The sequence below is a fragment of the Octopus sinensis genome, linkage group LG12 (genome assembly GCF_006345805.1).
Source record: "Octopus sinensis linkage group LG12, ASM634580v1, whole genome shotgun sequence".
Lineage (NCBI taxonomy): Eukaryota > Metazoa > Mollusca > Cephalopoda > Octopoda > Octopodidae > Octopus > Octopus sinensis.
The window spans coordinates 75,002,803-75,028,328 of NC_043008.1; the positions used below are offsets into that span (position 1 = coordinate 75,002,803).

General features: G+C 37.5%; 1 protein-coding gene across 4 annotated transcripts in view; it reads left to right on the forward strand.

The window, feature by feature from the left end:
* LOC115218122 overlaps positions 1-25,526 on the forward strand; it is a 225,562-nt gene that overhangs the window by 198,935 nt on the left and 1,101 nt on the right. For all 4 annotated transcript variants that reach the window (XM_029787918.2, XM_036508057.1, XM_036508056.1 and 1 more), the window contains exon 8: positions 7,631-7,687. In XM_029787918.2, coding sequence (XP_029643778.1) covers positions 7,631-7,687 — 57 coding nt within the window. The remainder of the gene's footprint in view (positions 1-7,630; positions 7,688-25,526) is intronic.

Here is a 25,526-nt window from a genome sequence, read left to right on the forward strand (position 1 = left end):
GCAGCATAAACTACTTTTCTACTGGAGTTGTATAGCATTTGTCCTGTAATGAGGATTACTTCAAAGTTTTCATATGAGGAAAGTGCATTTGGTATATGGATTAATAAACTTTATAGATGAATAATCATTTCCTTCACATTTTCTATACAAGCTGATGTAAGCTGAAGACTAACTATTTTACTATCTGTGTTTGTGTACCCGTTGCTTTAACATCACTTGATGGTTGTAAATGAGCAGCATCACTGGAATACAAGTGATATTGCTTGTTTCCAGTGTTCTACATCTGGCCCTGGGGAAATATTGCCTTGATTGGGAATAGGTGTATATGTGTATGTGTGTGGGTGTATGTCAGTCTGTTTCAGTGTCTGTGTGTGTGCATCTCTCTCTCTCTCTATATATATATATATGTGTGTGTGTGTGTCTATGTGTATATATATGTGTGTGCAGGAATATATGAATACACACACATACATATGTGGGGAACTGGCCACTGGTACAAGAACATAAGGATAGCCTCATCTTTTGCCTAACTTGAGCACCCATGCCGGTGCCATGTAAAAGGCACTTGTGCTAGTGACACATAAGAAGCACTGATGCCAGTGCCATGTAACAGCACCCATTCTGGTGCTATGTAAAATGCTCCCTGTACACTCTTTAAAGTGGTTGGTATCTGGAAGAATGTTCCACCATAGAAGCCATGCCAAACCGACAAGTGGGGCATGGTACAGTCCTTCAGCTGACCAGCTCCTGTCAAGCCATCCAACCCATGACAGCAGAAAACACATTAAATGATGTTGTTACTTACTACATAAAGGAAATTTCACTTTTTCCTCCTCTTCCAGTTCAAACTGCTCACATGATAATGGTGATCATTGCTTGGAGGTGATGATTAGCATCACTTTTGGTTGTTGCTTTTAAGACATCGTCAACATTCTTATCATACTGACACTACTCCTCTTTCTTCATAGCTATTGGCCACTTAACCTGACTATGCTTTGTTACTCTGTGTAAGTCCAGTGCTTGCAATATCTGGATCTTTCAGGAACTGGATTAGATCCGGGTCTAGCTCCCTTTGAACCCCACCAGAAATGGTTCCTATGTGCTGTGGTACTTGTACTATTTCCATACATTTTACCATTACCTTCTGAAAAGTGTGTGTGTTTGTGTGTGTGATCATCATCATTATTATTTAATGTCTGTTTTCCATGCTTGGATGTTTCGACAAGTGTTATCAAGCCAGATGACTGCAACTAGTTCCACTGTCTGTTTTGGTATGGCTTTTACAGCACCAACCACTTTACAGAGTGGACTGGGAGGGTTTTATATGGCACCAGCAAGATCTGCTTTGGCATGGTTTTTACAGTTGGATGCCCTTACTAACATCAACCACTTTACATAGTGGATTGGGGGTTTATCATCATCATCATTGTTTATCGTTTAACGTCTGCTTTCCATGCTAGCATGGGTTGGACGATTTGACTGAGGGCTGGCGAACCAGATGGCTGCACCAGGCTCCAAACTTGATCTGGCAGAGTTTCTACAGCTGGATGCCTTTCCTGACACCAACCACTCCGAGAGCGTAGTGGGTGTTTTTACATGCCCCCAGCATGGGGGCCGGCTGGCAGAAACGTTAGCATGCTGGGCAAAATGCGTAGCCGTATTTCGTCTGAGTTCAAATTCCGCCGAGGTCGACTTTGCCTTTCATCCTTTCGGGGTCAATTAAATAAGTACCAGTTATGCACTGGGGTTGATGTAATCGACTTAATCCATTTGTCTGTCCTTGTTTGTCCCCTCTGTGTTTAGCCCCTTGTGGGTAGTAAAGAAATAGGCATGGGGGCCAGTCAGGCAGTACTGGCAATGACCTCACTTGAATCTTTTTACACGTACCACCAGCACAGGTGCTAGTAAGGTGATGCTAGTAACAGTCAAGCTCAAATGGGGCCTTTTACGTACCACTGGCACAGAAGCCAGTTAGCTGCTCTGGCAACGATCATGCTCGGATGGTGCTAGCACGGGTGCAAATTTTAAATGAGTTGAAGCTTCTCTTAACAATTTTTATCCTGAAAATCATCTGCGTAAATTACACAAGTGTGCAAATTACATGGGTTTTTATGGTATATATACTTACATGTGTATATATATATATATATATTATATATATATATATATATATATATATATACATACTTACATGAGTATGTATATATATATATATATATACACACACACATGTGTATGTATATATGCATATGTACATCATCATCATCATGTCTGTTTTCCATGCTGGCATGGGTTGGAGGGTTTGACTGGGGATTGGTGAGCTAGGAGGCTGCACCAGGCTCCAATCTTATCTGGCAATGTTTCTACCGCTGTATGCCCTTCACTCCAAGAGTGTAGTGGCTGCTTTTTACGTGCCACCGGCACGGGAGCCAGTCACGGGTTCCTGGCATTGGCCACATACGGATGGTGGTTTTTATGTGCCACTGGCACAGGAGCTAGTTGGGGCAGGGAAGCTGGCAGCAACCTACGCATGAATTGTGCTTATTGTGTGATGTCAGCATGAGACCCAGGCAGGCGGCACTGGTATTGGCCACAACTACAATTTCCATTTGATTGTGATTTGATCCGATTTTGATTTACTTAACTCAATAGGTCTCCTCAAGCATGGCATGTCACCCAATGATTCAAAGGTACTTTTTAGATGGGCTGGTTATGCGACACTGGTGTAGACTATGGCTGTGATCTCTCTTTTCTTGCAGGGTCTTCTCAGTCACAGCATATCTCCAGAGGTCTCAGTTTTTTGTCATTGCTTCTGTGAGGCCCAATGTTTAAAGTTCATGCTTCACCACCTCATCCAATGTCTTCCTGGGTCTCCCTCTTCCACAATTTCCTACCACTGATAGGGATTGTCACTTCTTCACACAGCTCTCCTCATCGATACGTAGCACATGACCATACAAGCGCAGTTGTCTCTCTTGCACACCACATCTGATGCTCCTTATGTCCAACATTTCTCTCAGGGCGCTTACACTCTGTTGTGTGTAGACACTGACGTTACACATTCAATATATATGTACTTACATACATGTATAAATATATATATATACATATAATCACTTACATACAGGTATATATGTATATAACTAGTCACTAAAACTTTTTTTACTTTTTCTCTCTGTTTATTTCTGTGTTCCTTTCTCTTGAAGAGAGCATAGGCTCGAAACGTAAAAGACTTTCTTCCGAGCGTTAAACTAATACCCATCTTCATCTTTTGTTTTGTTTGTTTCTTTCGTAAATTCCAACTATAGATATATGTACATACATGTATGCACACACATACACACACACACACACACACACACACACAGAGTTTCCTTGGATTTCACATCTTACCCTATTACGTAAGTTTGTTTCTTGTTGAGACAAGTATTGGAAGGTAATATATTGGGGAAGATGTATTCTTTAAAGCTTGTGCATTTTAGTTCCATCCCAGATAACTGTGAATACTGATGTTCAATGAAAAGTGTTTTACTCAGAGATACAACAGAATGGTGCTTGCAGCTAGAACAGAACACTCAAAGCTGAATCAGAAGTGTAGCACAGTACCTTTACTAGTTAACCATCTTCTCAGCTAATTCTATCACCTAACTTTAAGATGCAGCAATGTCTTCCAGTCTTTTTCTTTTAATATCAATAAAATCTGATTGGGTCAGAGATATTAGTTAATCGGAGGAAGTTATTGCAAGAGAGAAGAGCTATCTAGCCTCACCACACAGAATCTGTCTTTGTTTCACATTAATGTAGTCAATGAAACAGCAAATATATTCACAGTTATAGTGGTGGTGGTTTGGTGGTGTTGATGGTGGCAGTAGTAGTAATAGTGGGGTGGTTGTAGCAGTAGCTATTATCTTATTGAAATTAAAAGCTCTTTACTCTGATATCGTTGATCTTAAGTAATAAAGTTCCAATTTTTGCTTTTACCATAATGATTTCTTATACCGTCATGATTCCTTAGATTTAAATATGATGCTTGGGTGGTTTGGTAGAGGGAAGGGCTGTGAGATTCTGTGCCATAATTAAAAGTAAGTTTCTGATTCTCTACAACACAATATGTGCCATGAGCCTTTAAGCCGACTCTCTGTGTTTTAGTGTAATGAAATAACCTTCAGATCACACACTACTGTTACACATGAGATAATGGAGATTTAAAGATGCTACTTGAATAAAAGTTGAGCTGGTCATGGCTGGAATACCAGTTGACCATTGAATTCTTTATCACAGTTAACATGGGGTTAAATAGCAACTTCATATTGGTTTCAAAGTGTTTGGCACAAGGCCAGCAAGATCAAGGGTGAGGGTAAGTCAATTACATTGACCCCAGTCCTCAACTGGTCCTTATTTTATCAACCCCAAGAGGATGAAAGGCTAAGTTGACCCCAGTAGCATTTGAACTCAGAACATAAAGACAGATGAAATACCACTAAGCATTTTGCCCAGTGTGATAACGATTCTGCTAACCTGCCACCTTATAAATAACAACTTGTTATTAGCTAATATTTCTCTTTCTCTCTCTCTCTCTCTATATATATATATGTTCATTTGGTCACACACACACATACATCACCATCATCTTCACTGCTGTCATTGTTATCATCATCACCAATATCATCATCATCATTTTATGTCTGCTTCCTATGCTGGTGTGGGTTGGATGGGTTGTCTCAGTTCTGAATACTAATTTAGAGTTACTACCCTCTTAGACATGTTCAAGGACTGTACTTTGCTCCTGTGGCTGGATTCTGTCCCTAACATCAACCACTTCACTGAATGTACTGGGTGTATTTTATCATAGTAGCTTCACCAGATAAGTTGTCATGTCTTCAGCAAGAGTAAAGAACAATCTTGTCAAATCTGAAGTGTTTCTGTTCATTGAAGACAGCATGAAAAAGAGGAGTGAATGGTAGAGTTATAAAAGTGTGTGTGTGTATGTGTGGTGGGGGTATTATGACATGGAGAGCAGTGTGATAAGAGTGTAATGGGGAAGTGACGGAGGACTGACTGAAATAGCAGCTTGTGCATGTTACCAGTGTATGAGAGAGATTGAATGTTAATAAAGGTGGATAAGAGTGTAAGAGAGTTATGGATGTCAATACTGATGGCCTGGGAAGGCTATCAGCATAGAAAGTGAGATAAGTGGGTGTGTTAGTTATGGATAAATCAAGTAATATCCCTCATACACAGGTATCTTGATGGGAGAGACAGGTAGGATAGGGGTAGATGTGGGTTTTAGAATATGCTCATGTCCACAAATATCCTCACAACATGGGTAACATGATGTTGTGAGTGGAAGATGGGCTAAATGGAATGGTGGAGTGTAAAAGCTGGAGAAATTAAGGTCATTCCATTCCTAACTGTATAGTGACCATGATAGAGTAACATTGGGTGACTGAAAGAAGAGCATGCAGTGCGAGTGATGAGTGATAAGAATGGTAGGTAGAGACAGAGTGTGAGTGACAGGTGACTGAGAGTAGGAGGTGACTGTTTCAGATAGGTGGGAAGAAGATAGAGGGTTATCAGACAAAGATGCAATTGTAAATAAAAATCACTCAGCATTAATGCCTTGTTTTAATGTTCTCGTGCTAATGTTATCCAACAGAGAAATGTGTGTAGTTAATCATTGCTAACCATCTCCATCAGGAAGCTCAGCATCTTAAGATTGGTGTTTGTTCCATATCTTCCTTGGTCTTTCTTTCTTCCACATTTAGAACTTCCTTATACAGCATTCATTCCCCCTTATGCATTATATTGCTGTACCAACAGTCTTCTCTGATTTCTCTGATTTCTCTATCTATCTATTTATTTATCTATCTATCTATCTAATCCTTGTTTGGCACATGGCCAGCAAGATCAAGGGTGAGGGTAAGTCAATTACATTGACCCCAGTCCTCAACTGGTGCTTATTTTATCAATCCCAAGAGGATTATGTATAAACACCCTTGGGCAAGCTGCATGGCATGAGTACACTTGCTCATACAAGCAATCCTGTACAACACGCTCAATCAAATAAGCCTAACAACAGATATAGGAATCAGGATGTCCTCTGGTTCAACCTGATTTTCAGTTTGCATGTTTCAACCAAGATCGCCGGAAAATATTTTGCTGCTTTGGACAGGTATTTTCCTAAATCTAATCGGTATCATGCTATTTTTAATTGACACACTCTGAAGGTATTCTATGCCAATTCTGCTAATTTAGAGCAGCTTATGCATCACATGAACAATAGCAAAATGTGGCAAAGGTTCAATAACCCACCTACTGGATCTAGTGAACATTTGCATCTAAATACCAACCAAGGAGATATAAACCACAAGGATAAACATCAACTACGACCAATTTGTAGTAGTAGAAATACTTATGATACAGCTAGCATGGTAACAACGCTGGTAAATGGAGTCAGGACTGACTTATATACTAATAAATACAATAAATGCTCATGCAGAGAAAAATCAAAATGTGCTTTAATGAATCTCTGTATGAATACAAATCTTGTATATAAATGTACTGTGCACACAAGGGGCGGGCCCTATGTTTACATTGGGCAGACGGCTTTAAGACAGTCAATAAGAGACATTGACCATCTTTGGCAGATTTTGTATGGCAACTGAAGGACGATAAAACAAAGTACAGCATTAATTGGTCCATTGTAAATTATGTGAAATCATGCAAGATAATTTTCAGGAGATGCCATTTCTGCTCCGAGGAATCCCTGTCTATTCTGTGGACTAACAAGAAGATAATTAATAGAATTTCTTAATAACTCTCAAGATGCCTTCATGCATATAAATGTACTTTCGCACAATGCAGTGAGAATGAATTTTGAGTAACTGTTAACTTAATTTAATTTACTTTAAGGTATGGATGACTTAGGTTTACTTTTAAGCTCCCCATTTTTATAAACACCAAGCTGATAAATAACTCACTTTGTGATGATGAGTGCATCAAAGTGATCATGAGTGTATGCTTTGTGATCATGAGTGTATGCTTTGTGATCATGAGTGTATGCTTTGTGATCATGAGTGTATGCTTTGTGATCATGAGTGTATGCTTTGTGATCATGAGTGTATGCTCACATTTTTGCGAATGCTTGCATGAGCGAGTGTACTCATGCCATGCAGCTTACCCAAGGGCGTTTATACATCCATACCTGTTAACAGCTATATTTTTAATACTTTTCTCACTGGATTGTGTATTCGTTTGTTTTTTAGTCATTTGTGATTTCATTTTTGATCTTCTATATAAATGAAGATATTTCCTCCATCTGGCAGCTTTTCCCTCTACAAATCAGAAAGTTATGTTATGGAACAGTCATTTTTATGAGTTATATTTATTTATCACCCAACGAGATACATCTGCACGGCCAGATGCTCCTGAACCAGTTGTTGAGTGTCCCACCCAAGAGGAATTGATGCTAGATGTGTCGAAAGAATTGTCGTGATTAATAATAAATTCTCGTATATTCCATCTTCTGTCTTTCATTTGCTGTGTTTCATTTATATATATATATATATATATATATATATATATATATATATATATATATATATAAAATATGTGAATACTGTATTTCCAGACTGGAGTGAAAAAGCTAAGTTTGCTGAACTGGAACGTTTACAAAAGGAAAACACAGGTAAACTAATTTTTTCTCTTCGTTTAACCAGATTTGATGTTATGTATTGTATACATTTGTTAGATACAGCTCTATCTGTCTTTATTCATTGTTACTTATCCCTTTGGGTAAGAGTGATATTGAAACAACTGTCACATTTACATCTAGTTGGGTGTGGTATAGGCTGGTGTTGATACAGCCACAGTTACATTTACAACTGGGTAGCTGTGATGTATGCTGGTACTGAAACAATTATTGGTACATTTTCATTTGGCTGTTTGTGATGTTGGCTAGCTACTTTTACAGGTCATGAATATGGTCCCACTTGCTTTGAATAAGTTATATATATGAGGGTGGGCTGAAAAGTTCCTAGCTTTAAGGGAATTGCAAAAGGCTTGGCTGGAGGTTCAACCTTCCAAGATCTTTTACATCATCATCATCATCATCGATTAACGTCCGTTTTCCATGCTAGCACAGGTTGGACGGTTTGACCGGGATCTGGGAAGCCAGGAGGCTGTATCAAGCTCCAGTCTGATCTGGCTGTGTTTCTACAACTGTATGCCCTCCCTAACACTAACCACTCCGTGAGTGTAGTGGGTGCTTTTTACGTGCCACTGGCACATGTGCCAGGGGAGGCTGGCATTGGCAACGTTTGGATGGTGCTTTTTACGTGCCACCGGCACAGGTATCGTAACTGCAGTTTCCATTTGATATTTATTTTGATGTTGATGTATTTGACTCAATAGTTCTCCTCAAGCACAGCAGGTCACTCTATGATCCAAGGTAAGCACAGCAGGTTATTCTGCAATCCAAGGTACTTTGGATGGGCTGGGGTTATGCGAAGCTGGTGCGGGAAGCAGCCATGAACTAACATTATTTGTCGGGTCTTTGCAGTAACAGCATATCTCCAGAGATCTCGTTTTTCCGTCATTACCTCTGTGAGGCCCAACGTTCGAAGGTCATGCTTGACTACCCCATCCCATGTCTTCCTGGGTCTACCTTTTCCCCGGATACCTTCAACTGTTTGGGAGTGGCACTTCTTCACACATCTCTCCTCATCCATCCACAGTACATGACCATACCAGCACAAACGTCTCTGTTGCACACCACATCTGATGCTTCTTATGTCCAGCATTTCTCTCAGGGTGCTTACACTCTGTCATGTGTGCACACTGACATTACACATCCAGTGGATCATGCTAGTGTCATTTCTTTCAAGTCTACGCATGTCCTCTGCAGTCACAGCCCATGTTTCATTACCGTGAAGCATGGCTGTTCGCACACATGCATCATACAATCTACCTTTCACTCTGAGTGAGAGACACTTTGTCACCAGTAGGGGTAGGAGCTTTCTAAGCTTTGCCCAGGCTATTTGTATTCTAGTGGTGACACTCTCTGAGCATCCACCTCCACTACTAACTTGGTCACCTAGGTAGCGGAAACTATCATCTACTTCTAGTTTCTTCCCCTGGAGTGTGATGGAATCTTTTTTCTGAGTATCTGTGGTGTCTATTGCCCCTGTACATCTGCCGCACATGAAAGCTATCTTCTCAGTTAATTTTCCTTTGATGTTGCTGCACCTCTTATGTGTCCATAGTTTACACTGGGTACATCTTATGGAGTTTCTACCTACACCTTTTCTACAGATTGAGCAGGGCCACCTGCTCGAGGGTGTGTGTGATGCGTTTGCCTTTCTGCTTACTATAACTTTGGTCTTTGCTACATTTACTCTAAGGCCCTTTGATTCTAAACCTAGCTTCCACACCTGAAATTTCTTTTCTAGTTCCGGTAGTGATTCTGCTATGAGGGCCAGGTCATCAGCATAGAGGAGCTCCCAGGGGCAACCCATCTTGAATTCCTCTGTTATTGCCTGGAGGACTATGATGAATAGAAGAGGACTAAGGGCTGAACCTTGGTGGACCCCTACTTCTACCCAGAATTCTTCACTATACTTATTGCCAATCCTAACCTTACTAACAGCCTCTCTGTATAGGGCTTGTACAGCCCTTATCAACCATTTGTCAATCTCCAGTTTCCGCATTGCCCACCAGATAAGGGATCGGAGGACCCTATCAAAGGTTTTCTCCAAGTCCACAAAAGCTAAGTAGAGGGGTTTATCTTTAGTTAGGTATTTCTCCTGCAGTTGTTGAACCAGGAATATGGCATCAGTGGTGCTTCTACCCAGAACAAAACCAAACTGCATCTCATCTCAGCAGACTCTCTCCTTAATGAGATGGACTATGACCCTCTCTGTGACCTTCATCACCTGATCCAGCAGTTTAATACCCCTGTAGTTATTCCTATCTAGAGCATCACCTTTACCCTTGTAGCAGTTGACTATGGTGCTGCTATGCCAGTCATTGGGTATGACTCCGTTATGTACTACCTGGTTTACAATGCGGGTGACTAAGCCATAGCCCACACCACCAGATGCTTTAAGCATCTCAGCAGTGATTCCTGATGGGCTAGGGGCTTTTCCAGGCTTCATATCCTTAATTGCTTTATCTACTAGCGAGCTGTCTCTTGGGATAGCTGGTCTCTCTACTGGGTCAACGTTTCGATGGCTCTCCTCCTCCCATTCATTCTCCACATTCAGCAGTCTTTCATAATGGCTTCTCCAAGCCTCTTTCTTTTCAGAATCACTAAAAGCAAGTGCACCATCATCCATTCGAACACATTTCTCTCCTGTGACATCACAATTTTCTCTCACACACTGTCTTGCAATCCGAAATACCTCAAGGCTTAGAAAAACTAAAAGGCCACTGCAATAAGTGTGTGAATCTGAAATTAAATTATAATTAGCTGATCACCTGTATTTTCTTTTACTCAAAACCAGGATCTTTTCAGCACCCACTCATATACCTGATGCATTTTAAATTGGGTAGGTGTAGCATGAGCTGTATTGAAACTGGGTTGTTGTGGTGTATGCTGGTATTAAAACAACTATACCTATATTTACACTTAGGTAGCTCTAGTGTAGTGTATTTATTTGTAAGTCATGTTGATATCACAGTGGACTGGTAATTCATAAGTCATTGGTTCAAATCTATCACTAGTATTTCTTTACAAGTTTCTGCTGCACAGGTGATTGTAGATTAGTTCACCTGGATGTCAAATTAATTCTACAGTTATTTAGAAGTATTGTGATAGAAAGGTGTCATATCCTTGGGCAGATCTGTCTCATTTAGTACTAGTTGAATTGGAATGTAATGCTGTCCCTTAATTATAATTATGATCCAAGGAGACGCTTACTAATTAATATCCTATTTAATACTTAAATGCATCATTTCTAACCCAGTACTCCACCTTACCTAAAGTGTAAATGCTATAACATAATGACATATTTGTTCTGAGTTTCTGCTTGGTACATGGGTTTAATTCACCGAATGATGTGATTCATTTGGCTTCCTTAATGCCCTGAACCTGTTAATTATGGACAAAGTTAACGACTTACTAAAGACTGGACACTGTTGGAGCTCTTTTGTCTTGAATAGAATCCTTGAAAAGAAAGCTTCTTGTAGCAACTTGATGACCTTGGAAGATTTTAGTTATTCCTTCAGTCATTACACGTTTATCATTGTGGAAAGGACGAATGTGGCTAAAGCTCTGGTAATATCACAATCTTTTGATTTCAAACGAGTCATAATAAAGAACATCAAGAAATACGAAGACGCAAGTTAAAGTTGACTGCCATATTTATTTCATCAGCAATAGCAGATACAGAAAACTGGTATAACAGGAATAATTCTGTTAATTAAAATACATTAGTTTCTCATACTTCTTAAAGATGAAGATGTACACAGAACATAGTGACAAGAATCTCTGCTGACAATTCTCTCCTTGCTGGTAATGCATAATGGAATAAAACTGCTCTCATATTGAAGAACCAACCTTGCTCGTAAATAGCAGGGAAGGTTTTCCCTATATAGCTGATGGTGGCATGCTTGGCTAGTCTGTCGTGTGATGGGGTGGACAGCCTGCATAAAGCTAGGACTCGACCATCACATGATGAGCCAAAATGTGGATGCTTTAAGATAAAGAACCAAACTGTGGGTACCTAAAGGTAAAGAGGCAAACTATGAACATGCTTTTGCTACACATAAATTAAATACTTTAAAAAATCTAAAATTGAAGACTCATAGTGATAAATGGGTTGAGAGATAAGGTATATTGTATGTGTGTTTGTTAATTGGTTCTGCAGTAAGATACTACATATTAAACTACATATGGTGTTTGTGTTTATTAATTGGCACAAAACTAAGTACAAAACTAAGGTACCAAGCTATTCAACTGCATATTGTAGAGCAGTAAGATACTAAGGTGTTAAACTGCATAATTAATAAGAAGGTAAGTTACCCAGCTGTTAAACTCTGTTTTGTATCTATGTTTACTAATTGGTACTAAGTAAGTACAGAAATGTTAAATTACATGATGTATTTATTTGCGTTTGGTTATCACTTTCATCATTAGGGAAAGCACTTTAGAGTTAATCCAACTGTGGCCATCATAACTTAGAGAAGGAAGTACTTTACCAGACTGATGCTATCACAATTCATTGTATAAGGGTGAAATGTTCAATGGTGGATTATGGCAACAAACAACGTTACATACGGATTGCTCTGTTGGGGATTGAACCTGCAATAATGTGTGTCTCACAAAATGTTTACAAAAAACCCTTTTGTTTGATTAAGCACTAAACACCTGATCCACTTCATTGAAATTAATTTTCTTATGTATGCGGATCTCAAAATGAAATGCTAGAGGTTGGATGTAAAAGCTCTAGACATAGAGGTTTAACATTGTGTGTGTGTGTGTGTGTGTGTGAGCGCGCGCACACACACACACACACACACACACATACACACACACACACTATTTAGAGTCATACCTGCGCACATACCTGCACATACACCTGACGAAAATTGAGGATTCAAGGCTATGAAACAAAGAAAATTTATGGTGCAAGGGACGCTACTCTTATTTACTAAGAAACCTGTCAATAGATTGATATTGTGAAATGCTTCCTACTTGTTGCTGTCCATATTGTCTGTGTGTCTGCAAGTTACTCCTACCACTTTTGTCACTCTCTTCCACCCTCCCTTATCAATCAATCAATTTATACCCCAACGTTCTATTTTTTATATACTTCTGTAAATTTTATTGCTTTCTTCTTTAATACCTATAATGCCTCTTGTCTACATACTTCTGATCACCGGCTGTCCACTACCACCACCGCTTCTTCCAGTCATTCAATATTGTCTTTACTGACTATATTCTCCTACTACTGCAATATCCTCTGCTGCTATGAACTCGTTAATTGTATACACCCTCAATCTCACTTTTCTCAGCTGGTCTCTCATAATATGTTACCACCCTTATCACAAGCCTAACGCAGAACCCTTTTCTCTAATTTTCCCTCCCCACTTCAGTATCCCAATGAGATTTCATCACTGTCCATAGTTTTCCTCTGAAGGTCAACTTAGAGATGTTTACCCTAAACATATGGATGATCTTCAACTATTACTCTTACTCTTTTACTCTTTTACTTGTTTCAGTCATTTGACTGCGGCCATGCTGGAGCACTGCCTTTAGTCGAGCAAATCGACCCCGGGACTTATTCTTTGTAAGCCCAGTACTTATTCTATCGGTCTCTTTTGCCGAACCGCTAAGTAACGGGGACGTAAACACACCAGCATCGGTTGTCAAGCAATGCTAGAGGGACAAACACACATACATATATATATACATATATACGACAGGCTTCTTTCAGTTTCCGTCTACCAAATCCACTCACAAGGCATTGGTCGGCCCGGGGCTATAGCAGAAGACACTTGCTCAAGATGCCATGCAGTGGGACTGAACCCAGAACCATGTGGTTGGTTAGCAAGCTACTTACCACACAGCCACTCCTGTGCCACTTTGTTTGGATTTATGGTACAGAGACATTGTGATTACATTGTTGACAACAAGGTTCAGACACACCTTTATAACATTGATGACAGAGTACAAGAGACACCTTGAGGCATTCTTGGCAGGGTAGAGAGATACCCTTATAGAATTATAGAAGAGAGAGAGAGAGAGAGAGACTATGATAATATTTATGATAGAGTTAAGAGATACTGTTTAAATTGATGACTACACCATCTTGATCTGTATATATACATATATATATATATATATATATATATACACACACATATACATATCATCATCATCATCATCAATTAGCATCCATTTTCCATGCTGGCATGGGTTAGACAGTTTGATTGGAACCAGTAAGCTGGAGAGCTGATTTTGACTTGGTTTCTATGATTGGATGCCCTTCCTAATGTCAACCACCCCAACAGAGTAGTACATGCCTTTCATGTGTCATGAGCATGAGTGCATTTATGTGTCACTGGTCTGGGTACTTCTACATGTCACCAGCATGGATGCTTTTATGTGTCTCTAGTGCAGGTGCTTTTACATGTCACTGGCACTTGCCAAATGTGTATTATATATGTGTGTGTGTATTTATACACGTGTGTGTGTACATATATATGTATATATATATATATGTGTATATGTATATATATGTGTGTGTATATGTATATATATATATAATATATATATATATATATATATATATATATATTTATATACATACATATACACATATATATATATATACACATATATATATATACATATACACACACATATATATACATATACACATATATATATATATACATATATATGTACACACACACGTGTATAAATACACACACACATATATAATACACATTTGGCAAGTGCCAGTGACATGTAAAAGCACCTGCACTAGAGACACATAAAAGCATCCATGCTGGTGACATGTAGAAGCCTCTGTGCTGATGACACATAGAAGTACCCAGACCAGTGACACATAAATGCACTCATGCTCATGACACATGAAAGGCATGTACTACTCTGTTGGGGTGGTTATATATATATATATATATATATATATATATATATATTTATATATATATATATAGGCACAGGAATGGCTGTGTGGTAAGTAGCTTGCTTACAAACCACATGGTTCCGGGTTCAGTCCCACTGCGTGGCACCTTGGGCAAGTGTCTTCAACTATAGCCTCGGGCCGACCAAAGCCTTGTGAGTGGATTTGGTAGACGGAAACTGAAAGAAGCCCGTCGTATATATGTATATATATATATATATATATATTGGAAGGTTTGGAGATGATGTACAGGTATTATATATTAGAAGAAATGAGGTACTCAGAAAATTGGATAGTTTATATTTACAGATATTTATTTGTATATTACATTTTTTATATATATCATATAACCTAGATCATGTATTAGCGCTTTCTCCCATTCTAGTGGGGTTTTCAAATCAAACTAAGTTCCTGTGTGAGGAGTTTTGACTATTTTGACTATTTTATATATATATATATATGTGTGTGTGTGTGTATATGTTTGTGTGTCTGTGATTGTCCTCCCAACATCACTTGACAACCGATGCTGGTGTGTTTACGTCGCTGTCACTTAGCAGTTCAGCAAAAGAGACCGACAGAATAAGTACTGGGCTTACAAAGAATAAGTCCCGGGGTCGATTTGCTCGACTAAAGGCGGTGCTCCAGCATGGCCACAATCAAATGACTGAAACAAGTAAAAGAGTAAAGAGTATATATGTATGTATGTATGTATGTATGTATGTATGTATGTATGTATGTATGTATGTATGTATGTATGGATGGATGTATGAGTGGATGTATGAATGTATGTATATATAGCTTTACCCAAGAAGATTTTAAGAGTTTGGTGTCAGAGTTGAATGAAAATCTTCATTACTATTATTTGTAAAATAATTAACAACTCTCACTTTAAAATCATCTGGTTTCGTGTTCCATCCCACAGCATGGAACCCTGGATAAATGTCTTCTACCATAGCTCCAAACCAACCAATGCCTTGTTAGTGTACTATCAAGTTGAGGTGTGTGGAAGCTCTTATGTGTATATATATATGATGATCCGGTTCTTGACTGAAGATTAAAGGCTTCAAACAACCCGTCCGTGTTTTTTGTATCGTCAATTTGGATATTTTGCGTTCTTGTCCCAATTGTATGTTATATATATATATATATATATATATATGTACAGAGGTGGGCACTGTTAACTGGAAAGCTAACCTTGTTAATCGTTAATTCGTTAACCAAGAGTTAATTTTGTTAATTCTTTGAAAATGTAGCGGAAGTTAACATTAATACATGAACTTGTATTGACAAAAGGTATAACTACAGTTTAATACCTCACCAGCTATGTTGCCTCATAACTTCCAGAAAAATGGATACGTTTTAATGAAACTTTCACCAAATAATCGCTTATATCCGGTAGATTGAGTATAGTTAAAGATTTGTTGGAAAAAGTTTTTCGAGAGGTTGGGGACAGGAGTTTCAGAAAATTCATAGGACCCAACATTATCTCCCTCATAACTTCCTGGAAAATAGGTATTTTTTAATGAAATTTTATACAAATATCTTTCAAATAATGTTAATTATGATTAAAAAGAAATTTGTTGGTAAAATTTTTGGAAGGGGGCTTCGGAGATGAAGGAGTTTCTGGAAAATGGACTTTTATATCAAATGGCCCACATAAGTTGGAATTTCTGCGTTTGAATGGGGATTTTTTCCAATGTTTTTCACCAAAGTCTTCAGAATGATGGGAAGCATCTCTCCATGAAGAAAAACAGAAAACATTTTGAAAAGTTATTTTTTTTCACTTCTGTCACCCCCTCACCAGCCCAGTCTGAAACGATTTTGGCCATTTTTTTTTTATTACACACTTGAAACACATGAGAGAAACATTTTCAGCTTAAAAAAGAATTGTTTGTAATTTCAGAGGAAAATATGTGATTTAAAGGAGATCTGGCTGTTGTTTCTAGCATATCCCCAAACCTCTCTTTTTATTTCTTTCTCACTCATGCATCTATTGATATTTTTCAATATTGTTCTCCCTGTTAACAAATTTTATGAAATGATTATATCAAAGTAATACATGTATAGTCCCAACCAAGCGAGGCCATGTTATGTGTGTGTGTAAGAAAAAGAACAACCTAAAAACATATTTGTTCATGTTATTTTGAATTATTCAGGTTCAAGAGGGGTGTCTACATTATTTGCTAGTAACTTGGTAAATTTTTTACACACTGATTTGAAATTTTGTCAGTAAGTGCTTTATATACCCCTGGTTTATAGTTATGTAATTTTAGCTGATTTTGCTGAGTAAATTTGACTTTTATAGGCAGGTAAATTTAATCAACAGGTGTAAAAGCAGTAACATTATGGATAAACACTAAAATTGAAATTCTTAATGCATCTTACCTGTTTGATTTGTTACGAAAATTATCCCAGATGGCAACTGATAAAAATTTTGCCACTTTTCAATATGGGGTACATTAATTTGAATTAATTAAAATACAGGTATAATTGGTACAAGATTTTATTCTTTCAGTAGATATTTCATACCGTCGTGTGGAATAATTTTTTCCCACAGTTTTTTTTTTGGGTGCATTCAACATATCTGACCATCAAACCTGCCGTAAACTACATTTTTCCAGGAAAGAATGATGGGATGGGTGGTGGGGACCTCGAAGTTTCCCACCAAGTGAGTTTTGTTTCGTGGATCTTTTTTTCTTAGTTATTTTGCATGCTTTCAATGAATGTGACATTGAAATCATGTGTAAAAGCCTCCTTTTTCCAGAAAAGGAAAGACTGGGCTGCTATTTCTAGCATGCCCTACTACCATGTAAGAGCTATATGCATTCACACTGAAATATTTACCAACTTTTTTCCTTCCATTTATTTTTTCCACCTTATGGAAATCAGTATTTTCTCTCTTGACATCCCCATCAGTTAATTTTGCTTTTCTCCCAGTTCTATGGTTTCTGGAAGAAAAGCCCTCACATTATCTCAAAGCTATGTGAATTCACTAACGTGATTTGTTTATTTCCTTAAAAGATTTTGCAGAGGAATTAGAAACAACGGGTTTTGGCTGGTGTAAACTCTAAAGGGTTAAAAGGTGCCAAAACTATAAAATCAGCTTTTTGGGGCTTTTTCAGGGCTTTAGAACTCTTTTTGCTTTAGAGTTAAAAAATGCTACTTCATATGTTGCTGGCTACTATAGTTGTCTGCCTCATTACCGTTGTGAATAATTATTCACATTGTGGTGGTCAAGATTCTCTCTGATTTCTCACTTACAGAGCATTTATGATAATTGCATTCTTGCTAGAATGATGGATATATCATTAAATGCATAGCTTATCCTAATGTGGTCATTTGCTGTCCATTTGAATTCTCCGTGACACTGCGAGGTCATATATCAAGTGGAAACACATGAATCACTTTTCTCTTGACAGAACAAAGAAATTTCTCACTTTCTTTGCAAGCAACAAGCAGAGGAATCTGGTTTCAAATCCAGGCAGGGCCAAACAAGGTTCTACAAATTATTTATAATAATAAATGGCATTTTATCAGAGTTGAAAGAATGACGAATACAATATCAAATATGCTAAGACAATCTGAAAATAATAGAAACTTTTAAATGTTTACCAGTTTTCATGAAAATTTTGGGTTAATGGACTTGAGTTTATGGAAGTTAATTAGTCTGATAATGATTTTGAAAGTTTACTTAAAAGTTAAATCATTAACGAAAATGCTAACTTTGTTAACTAACGATTAACAGATTAATGAACTTATGCCCAGCTCTGTATATATATGTATATACACACATATAATATACATGTGTGTATGTGTGTTTGCATCCCCATAATTTAGTGCTTTCATCAATAGAAACCAATAAAATAAGAACCTGACTTTCATAAATAAGTATTGCTGTCAATTTATTTGACTGAATCCTTAAAAGTTGTGCCCCAGGATGACCACAGTTCAATGTGTGAGAGGTAAAGGATAGAAAATTATTAATGACGTCAGCCTTATCTATAATTAGGCAAAGCATTCATTACTGAATATAACAGTGGTTAGAGTGTTGGGCTCACAATCACGAAGTAGTGAGTTTGATTGCTGGACACTTTATTTCATGTTGCTCCAGTTCACCTGTAGAAATGAGTTGGGATGTCACCTGTGCCAAGCTGTATCAGCCTTTGCCTTTTCCTTGAACAACATTGGTGCCATAGAAAGGGGAGGCTGGTATGCATGGGTGACTGCTGGTCTTCCATAAACAACCTTACCCAGACTTGTGCCTCAGAGGAGAATTTTCTAAGTGCAATCGCATGGCCACTCATGACTGAAGGGGTCTTTACCCTTATCTCATGCCCCATATATAATATGGTGCTTGATAACCTCCGGTATTTTATAATGTGTGTCTGTATTTCTGTATTTCATTAAGGAGAGGCAGAATTCCTGACTGTTTGTATGTAGAGTCTCCGAGAGTTGTTGGATAAATATGTGAGCCATAGGTGGTGAAGACAGAGAGAGAGAGGGAGAGAAAGAATTCAAAAAAAGTTAGGGAGAGTTGACGATGTTTTATCAAAAGTAGTAGTGATGATGGTGGCAGTGGGAGTAATAATAAAAGGGAGAGAAAGAGTGGGTATGTGAAAGAAACAGGGAGATGATGTACAACTTTAAACAAAGTTGTACATCATCTTCTGTCAAAGAGCATTGATTAAACAATCAATGCTCTTTGACAGAAATTCCTGTTGCCACATACCAAACACTATCATTTTCGTTTTATTGTTTGATTTCTTTAACACACACATACACACACACGCACACATACACACACACACACATACACACACACACACATATGAAATACACTTTAATTGAAATTAAGTTTCCACAAAATTAAACATTTCTAATATAATAAATATGAATGTCAGTGTGTCACATATTTTCAACTTTAATAAATCCTTTCTTCTGGAAACACAAGGCCTCAAATTTTAGGGGAAGGGATTAAGTTGATTACATCGACCTCAGTATGTAACAGGTACTAATTTTATTGACCCCAAAGGATGAAAGGCAAAGTCAACTTCAGCAGAATTCAAACTCAAAATAAGAAGAAATATCGCTAAGCATTTCACCCAGTATGCTAACAATTCTGCCAGCTCGCCGCCTTAATATGATATAATTATAAAATATAATAAATATGAATGTCACTGTGTCAGTGTGTCACACTTTTTCAACTTTACTCCTAGAGGCTGTAGCCCAACATAGCATACCATTTTGGAATCAAGCCGAGTCCGTGAGTAAATTAGAAACATTCTGGGTTGAATCCAGACCCACAATCCTGAAATTTTCAATTCTCAAATTTTCATTACTGTGATTGTTTACAGTGAATTTTTTTACATGACATTTTGCAACAAATTTTTTTGTACGATATTTTTATAATCTAAAGGCTAATTCCATGAGTAAATTAAAAACATTCTGGGCTGAATTCGGACCTGCAATCCTGAAATTTTGGATTCCTATATTTTCATTACAGCAATTGTTTTTGGCAATTATTTTTACATGAATTTTATCGACGAATATGATCATCATTGGGATAAGACTCCAGAGGAAGCAATTGCAACAAATTCTCCAAAACAAGTTAGACACCTGTTTGCAGATCCTCCCATTTGGGGTCAGTAGTTTAAAAGCTAGTGCATGTATATATTATCTCTAATGTATGTATAATATGTACATACATGTATGTACAGATAATGTATATATGTGCATACATATATACTCACATGTATATGTGTCTGTATAAAATGGACAAATACACATATATACACACATGTGCATTGTACACACACACATGTATATATATATATATATATATATATATATATATATATATATATATATATATTATATACATGCATGTGTATATACCCATGCATATATTTACAGTCATATGCATGGAGATACATACATACATATGAGTATATGTGCTTACACATATATAAATACAAACTTATGAATATACACATGCATAAATACACACATGTATATACACACACACATAGACACACAGAATAACATATATACACCCATGCTGGCATCCACATATGCGTGCTAACACATATATACACACATGCCCACAAACACAGCTACATATAACTACATACATACTGATGCACATATACAAATACACATGTAGAAATGAATATACACACAGCCTATGTTATGTCTAAGATAGCTTTCATGTGCAGCAGATGTACAGGGGCAATAGACACCACAGATACTCAGAAAACAGATTCTATCACACTCCAGGGGAAGAAACTAGAAGTAGTTGATAGTTTCCGCTACCTAGGTGACCAAGTTAGTAGTGGGGGTGGATGCTCAGAGAGTATTACCACTAGCATAAGAATAGCCTGGACAAAGTTTAGAAATTTTCTACCCCTACTGGCGACAAAGGGTCTCTTGCTCAGAGTGAAAGGTAGATTGTACAATGCATGTGTGCGAACTCTCATGCATCACGGCGTGAAATATGAGCTGTGACTGTGGAGGACATGCGTAGGCTCGAAAGAAATGAAGCTAACATGATCCGCTGGATGTGTAATGTCAGTGTCCATGCACAACAGAGTGTAAGCACCCTGAGAGAAATGCTGGACATAAGAAGCATCGGATGTGGCATGCAGGAGAGACGTTTGTGTTGGTATGGTCATGTACTATGGATGGATGAAGAGAGATGTGTGAAGACGTGCCACTCCCAAACTGTTGAAGGAATCTGGGGTAGAGGTAGACCCAGGAAGACATGGGATGAGGTAGTCAAGCATGACCTTCGAACGTTGGGCCTCACAGAGGCTATGACGAAAGACCGAGAACTCTGGAGATATACTGTAACTGCGAAGACCCGACAAATAAAGTGAGTTCATGGCTCACAGGACGGCCTGCTGTGCTAACCTTGGATCATAGGGCGGCCTGCAGAGACCTACTAAGTCAAGTACATCAAAATAAAAATCAAATGGATATTGTAGTTGTGATACCCGTGCCGATGGCACATTGGGCCTCACAGAGGCAATGACAAAAGACCGAGACTTCTGAGATATGCTGTGACTGCAAAGACCTGACAAATGAAGTGAGTTCATGGCTCGCAGGACGGCCTGATGTGCTAACCTTGGCTCATAGAGTGACCTGCACACACACATATATAAATCTATCTATCTGTATATATACACATATATACATATATATATTTATGTATGTACACACACACATACATACATATCTATACATATATACATAAATGAAGTAAAAAAGAAAGGAAATATTGCAGGTTAGATGAACTTTAATTCATAATCCAGGTTGGTACAGAACCAATATCCATTCTAAATATTGTTTCGGAGTCTAATTAATTCTGATGACAAAACAAAAAAGTGTTCATGAAATAGATATTGGATTCTTCATCATGAATTACATACTGGTATGAATAATTACGACCAAAAAAAAATATACAAAGATCTTTCATAGCCTGTCTGGGCTATTGAAGGTCTTTGTATATTTTTTTGTCGTAATTATTCATATCAGTATGTAATTCTTGACGAAGAATCCATTTTCTTTTTATTTTATGAAGAGTTTTTCGTTTTTGTCATTGGAATTAATTAGACTCCAAAACAATATTTAGAATGAATATTGGCTCTGTACCAACTTGGATTATGAATCAAAGTTCGTCTACACCTACAATTTTTCCTACTTTCATACTTCTCTTTTACTCTCTTTTATTCTTTTACTTGTTTCAGTCATTTGACTGTGGCCATGCTGGAGTACCACCTTTAGTCGAGCAAATCGACCCCTGGACTTATTCTTTTTAAGCCTAGTACTTATTCTATCGGTCTCTTTTTGCCGAACCGACAAGTTATGAGGACGTAAACACACCAGTGATGTTGGGGGGACAAACTCAGACATACAAGCACATACACACAATCACATGCACACACACACACACACAAACCCATATATATATATATGACAAGCTTCTTTCAGTTTCCGTCTACCAAATCCATTCACAAGGCTTTGGTCAACCCAAGGCTATAGTAGAAGACACTTGCCCAAGGTGCCACGCAGTGAGACTGAACTCGGACCCATGTGGTTGGTAAGCAAGCTACTTACCACACAGCCACTCCTACGCCTTTGCAAATACTGAATATATAATTTTTATATATATTCTTTACTTGGACTGTACTGGCAGACTTTCATTTTTGACATCCCCTTGAAGTATTTCAGTCGTCCCCTCTTTTACATATATAGATATATACGTATAGTAACACACACACACACACACACACACATAAATACATACATACAAATATATATATACTAGCAGAATTGCCCGGCGATGCTTGGGGCTGAATTGCTTGAAAGTACTGTTAATGATTGCACTGAATTATGATGATTATTCAGGCAAATATTGATATAAGTTTACGGCGAATGAATGTATTTGTATGTGTATAGAAAGCCGTGTAAAGGGGTTCCTACCCCCTTGTAGAATGGTGTAAGAATTGAATGCGAGGTTGCCTTGAAAAGAGCCATGTTATTGTTCTCATAATTGTAAGAATTTGATAGTCGTGGAAGGTGGTGTAAAACGTTCGTAGGTGAATAGGGTCTCTTCGTTTTCCACGAATGGCAGCGGATGTGCTGTTACAAAACTTCATGCTGTGTTAAAAGAGAATTGATGCCCTATGTAGGCAAGAGGGGAATGAAGCATGGGTAAGTAAATATGGGTAATTTATAAAATATAGAACATGCATGTATATATATGTATGTATGCCTGTGTATATGTACAAAATCCACTGAGAAGGCTTTTGTTGGTCTGAAGCTACAGCAGAAGACACATGCCAAGTCACCACACAGTGGGACTGAACCCAGGACCATGTGTTTGGAACGTAGTTTATTACCACACAGCCACACCTGCCCTTATGTATGTGTGTGTGTGTGTGTGTGCGTATGTGTGTATGGGTAAATATATTATGCATGTATATATGTGTATATATATATATATGTGTACATATTACATGTACATCTATATATATACATCTACACATAAAATATAAAATACAAAATACAAAGTTATATCTTGATATTGCTAGTGATAACAATACTCAAAATATATAACAGACTGGAATTATAGGCCCATCTCTTGCAATTTCGATCAATTGGATCTTGTCCTCCCTCTTGTATAGAAGTGTACGGCTGCAGCAAAATTCATTTTTGGACTTTCTTCTATGGAAGGCATTTTAAGAAAAATGCTTCTGTAAAGACGGTGAAAATATTGTCAATTTCCCCAAACAGGGACACAATTCAATTTTTAAACAATAACCAAAGCCCCTTCTCCGAAAGGGGGAGGGTTACGGTTTACAATTATTTAACAAATGCAACACAACAACGTTTCCCTGATGAGGAACCAACAAACGTGATTACAATAGTCAAACAGTAATAATAATAACAACAAACCTTTTTAATTTATCCCCATTTATGTGAAACCACTTATTCAAGTTCAAGTCATTGATGCAATTTTATACGAATTGCTAATACACACATACACATAATAAGTTTTCTCGAATTTTTGCTTAATTGGGGGTAAAATTGAAAAAACTTTACATGCCATGACCCAATGGAATCTACTTCGAAAAATCATAGGTAAATTCCTATTGAAGAAATTCTGTATTGTACAATTGTATAAAAAACGAACGATTTGGGAGACAGAGAAAATCTGCCTTTTATCATAAGAGATACATATATATATATATATATATATATATATATATATATGCATATATACATATATGAATACATAAAATGAATATATACATATAAAATATGCATATCTATATATATACATATGAGATGGATGACCACTATGTGGACAACCCTTATGCTAGAAGTAGATCCTCTATGGTTTTACCACAAAGAAATGTTCTCATGAAAATTTAGCAAACACCAGAACGTAAGCGAGCAAGACAAAGGAAAAGTAACAAAGATATAGATTAATCATATGGACAAATTGTGTTAGTAAAATTACGTAATCTGTTGATAGTGAAACATTGTTTATGATTAATCTATATCTTTGTTATTTTTCATTTGTCTTGCTCGATTACGTTCTGGTGTTTACTAAATTTTCTTGAGAACATTTCTTAGTGGTAAGACCATAGAAGATCTACTTCTAGCATAAGAGTTGTCCACATAGTGGTCATCCCTCTCATATGTATGTAATACAATTTACTGAACCTTCAGTTTTTTTATATGCTAGACCACTGGTTTTAAATTGATGTTAATCAAATTAATATCCAATTTTTCACCCTCATTTTAATTTTAATTTTATATATATATATACCCCCCATATATATATATGTATACCCACATACACACACACACACACACACACATATATATATTCCACTAGAAAAGAGATGTCATACTGTAAAAGATTATTTGTTTCACACACGATATGAAAATTATATGGATTTTATCACATTTATAGGTTATTTTACATCAAGAAGATGTCACTGACCCACAACACCACTCTCCTTTGAAAGCAAAAGGATTGTATGTAGGGTTTGAACTCTCTCACTTTTCATGATCATTGTAATGCTCAAGAATGCCTCTTTAAAAAAAGCATGATGCCTGTGCAAAACGTTGAACTCATTGGGTATAAAAGGCACCCAAATTTACCAGCCTATCATTCATTTCCCAAACACAGCAAGCATGCCTTAACTTACATGAAATCAGAGGAAGCAAGCCATCAGACATCTCTATGCTGGTCAACATCCATGGGCCATTGCTAATGACTTGAACTGCAGCAGTTGAGTGGCTGAAGGCATGATACAATGCCATAAACAGTATGAATGATTGTCCATGTAGTGGCTGACTGAA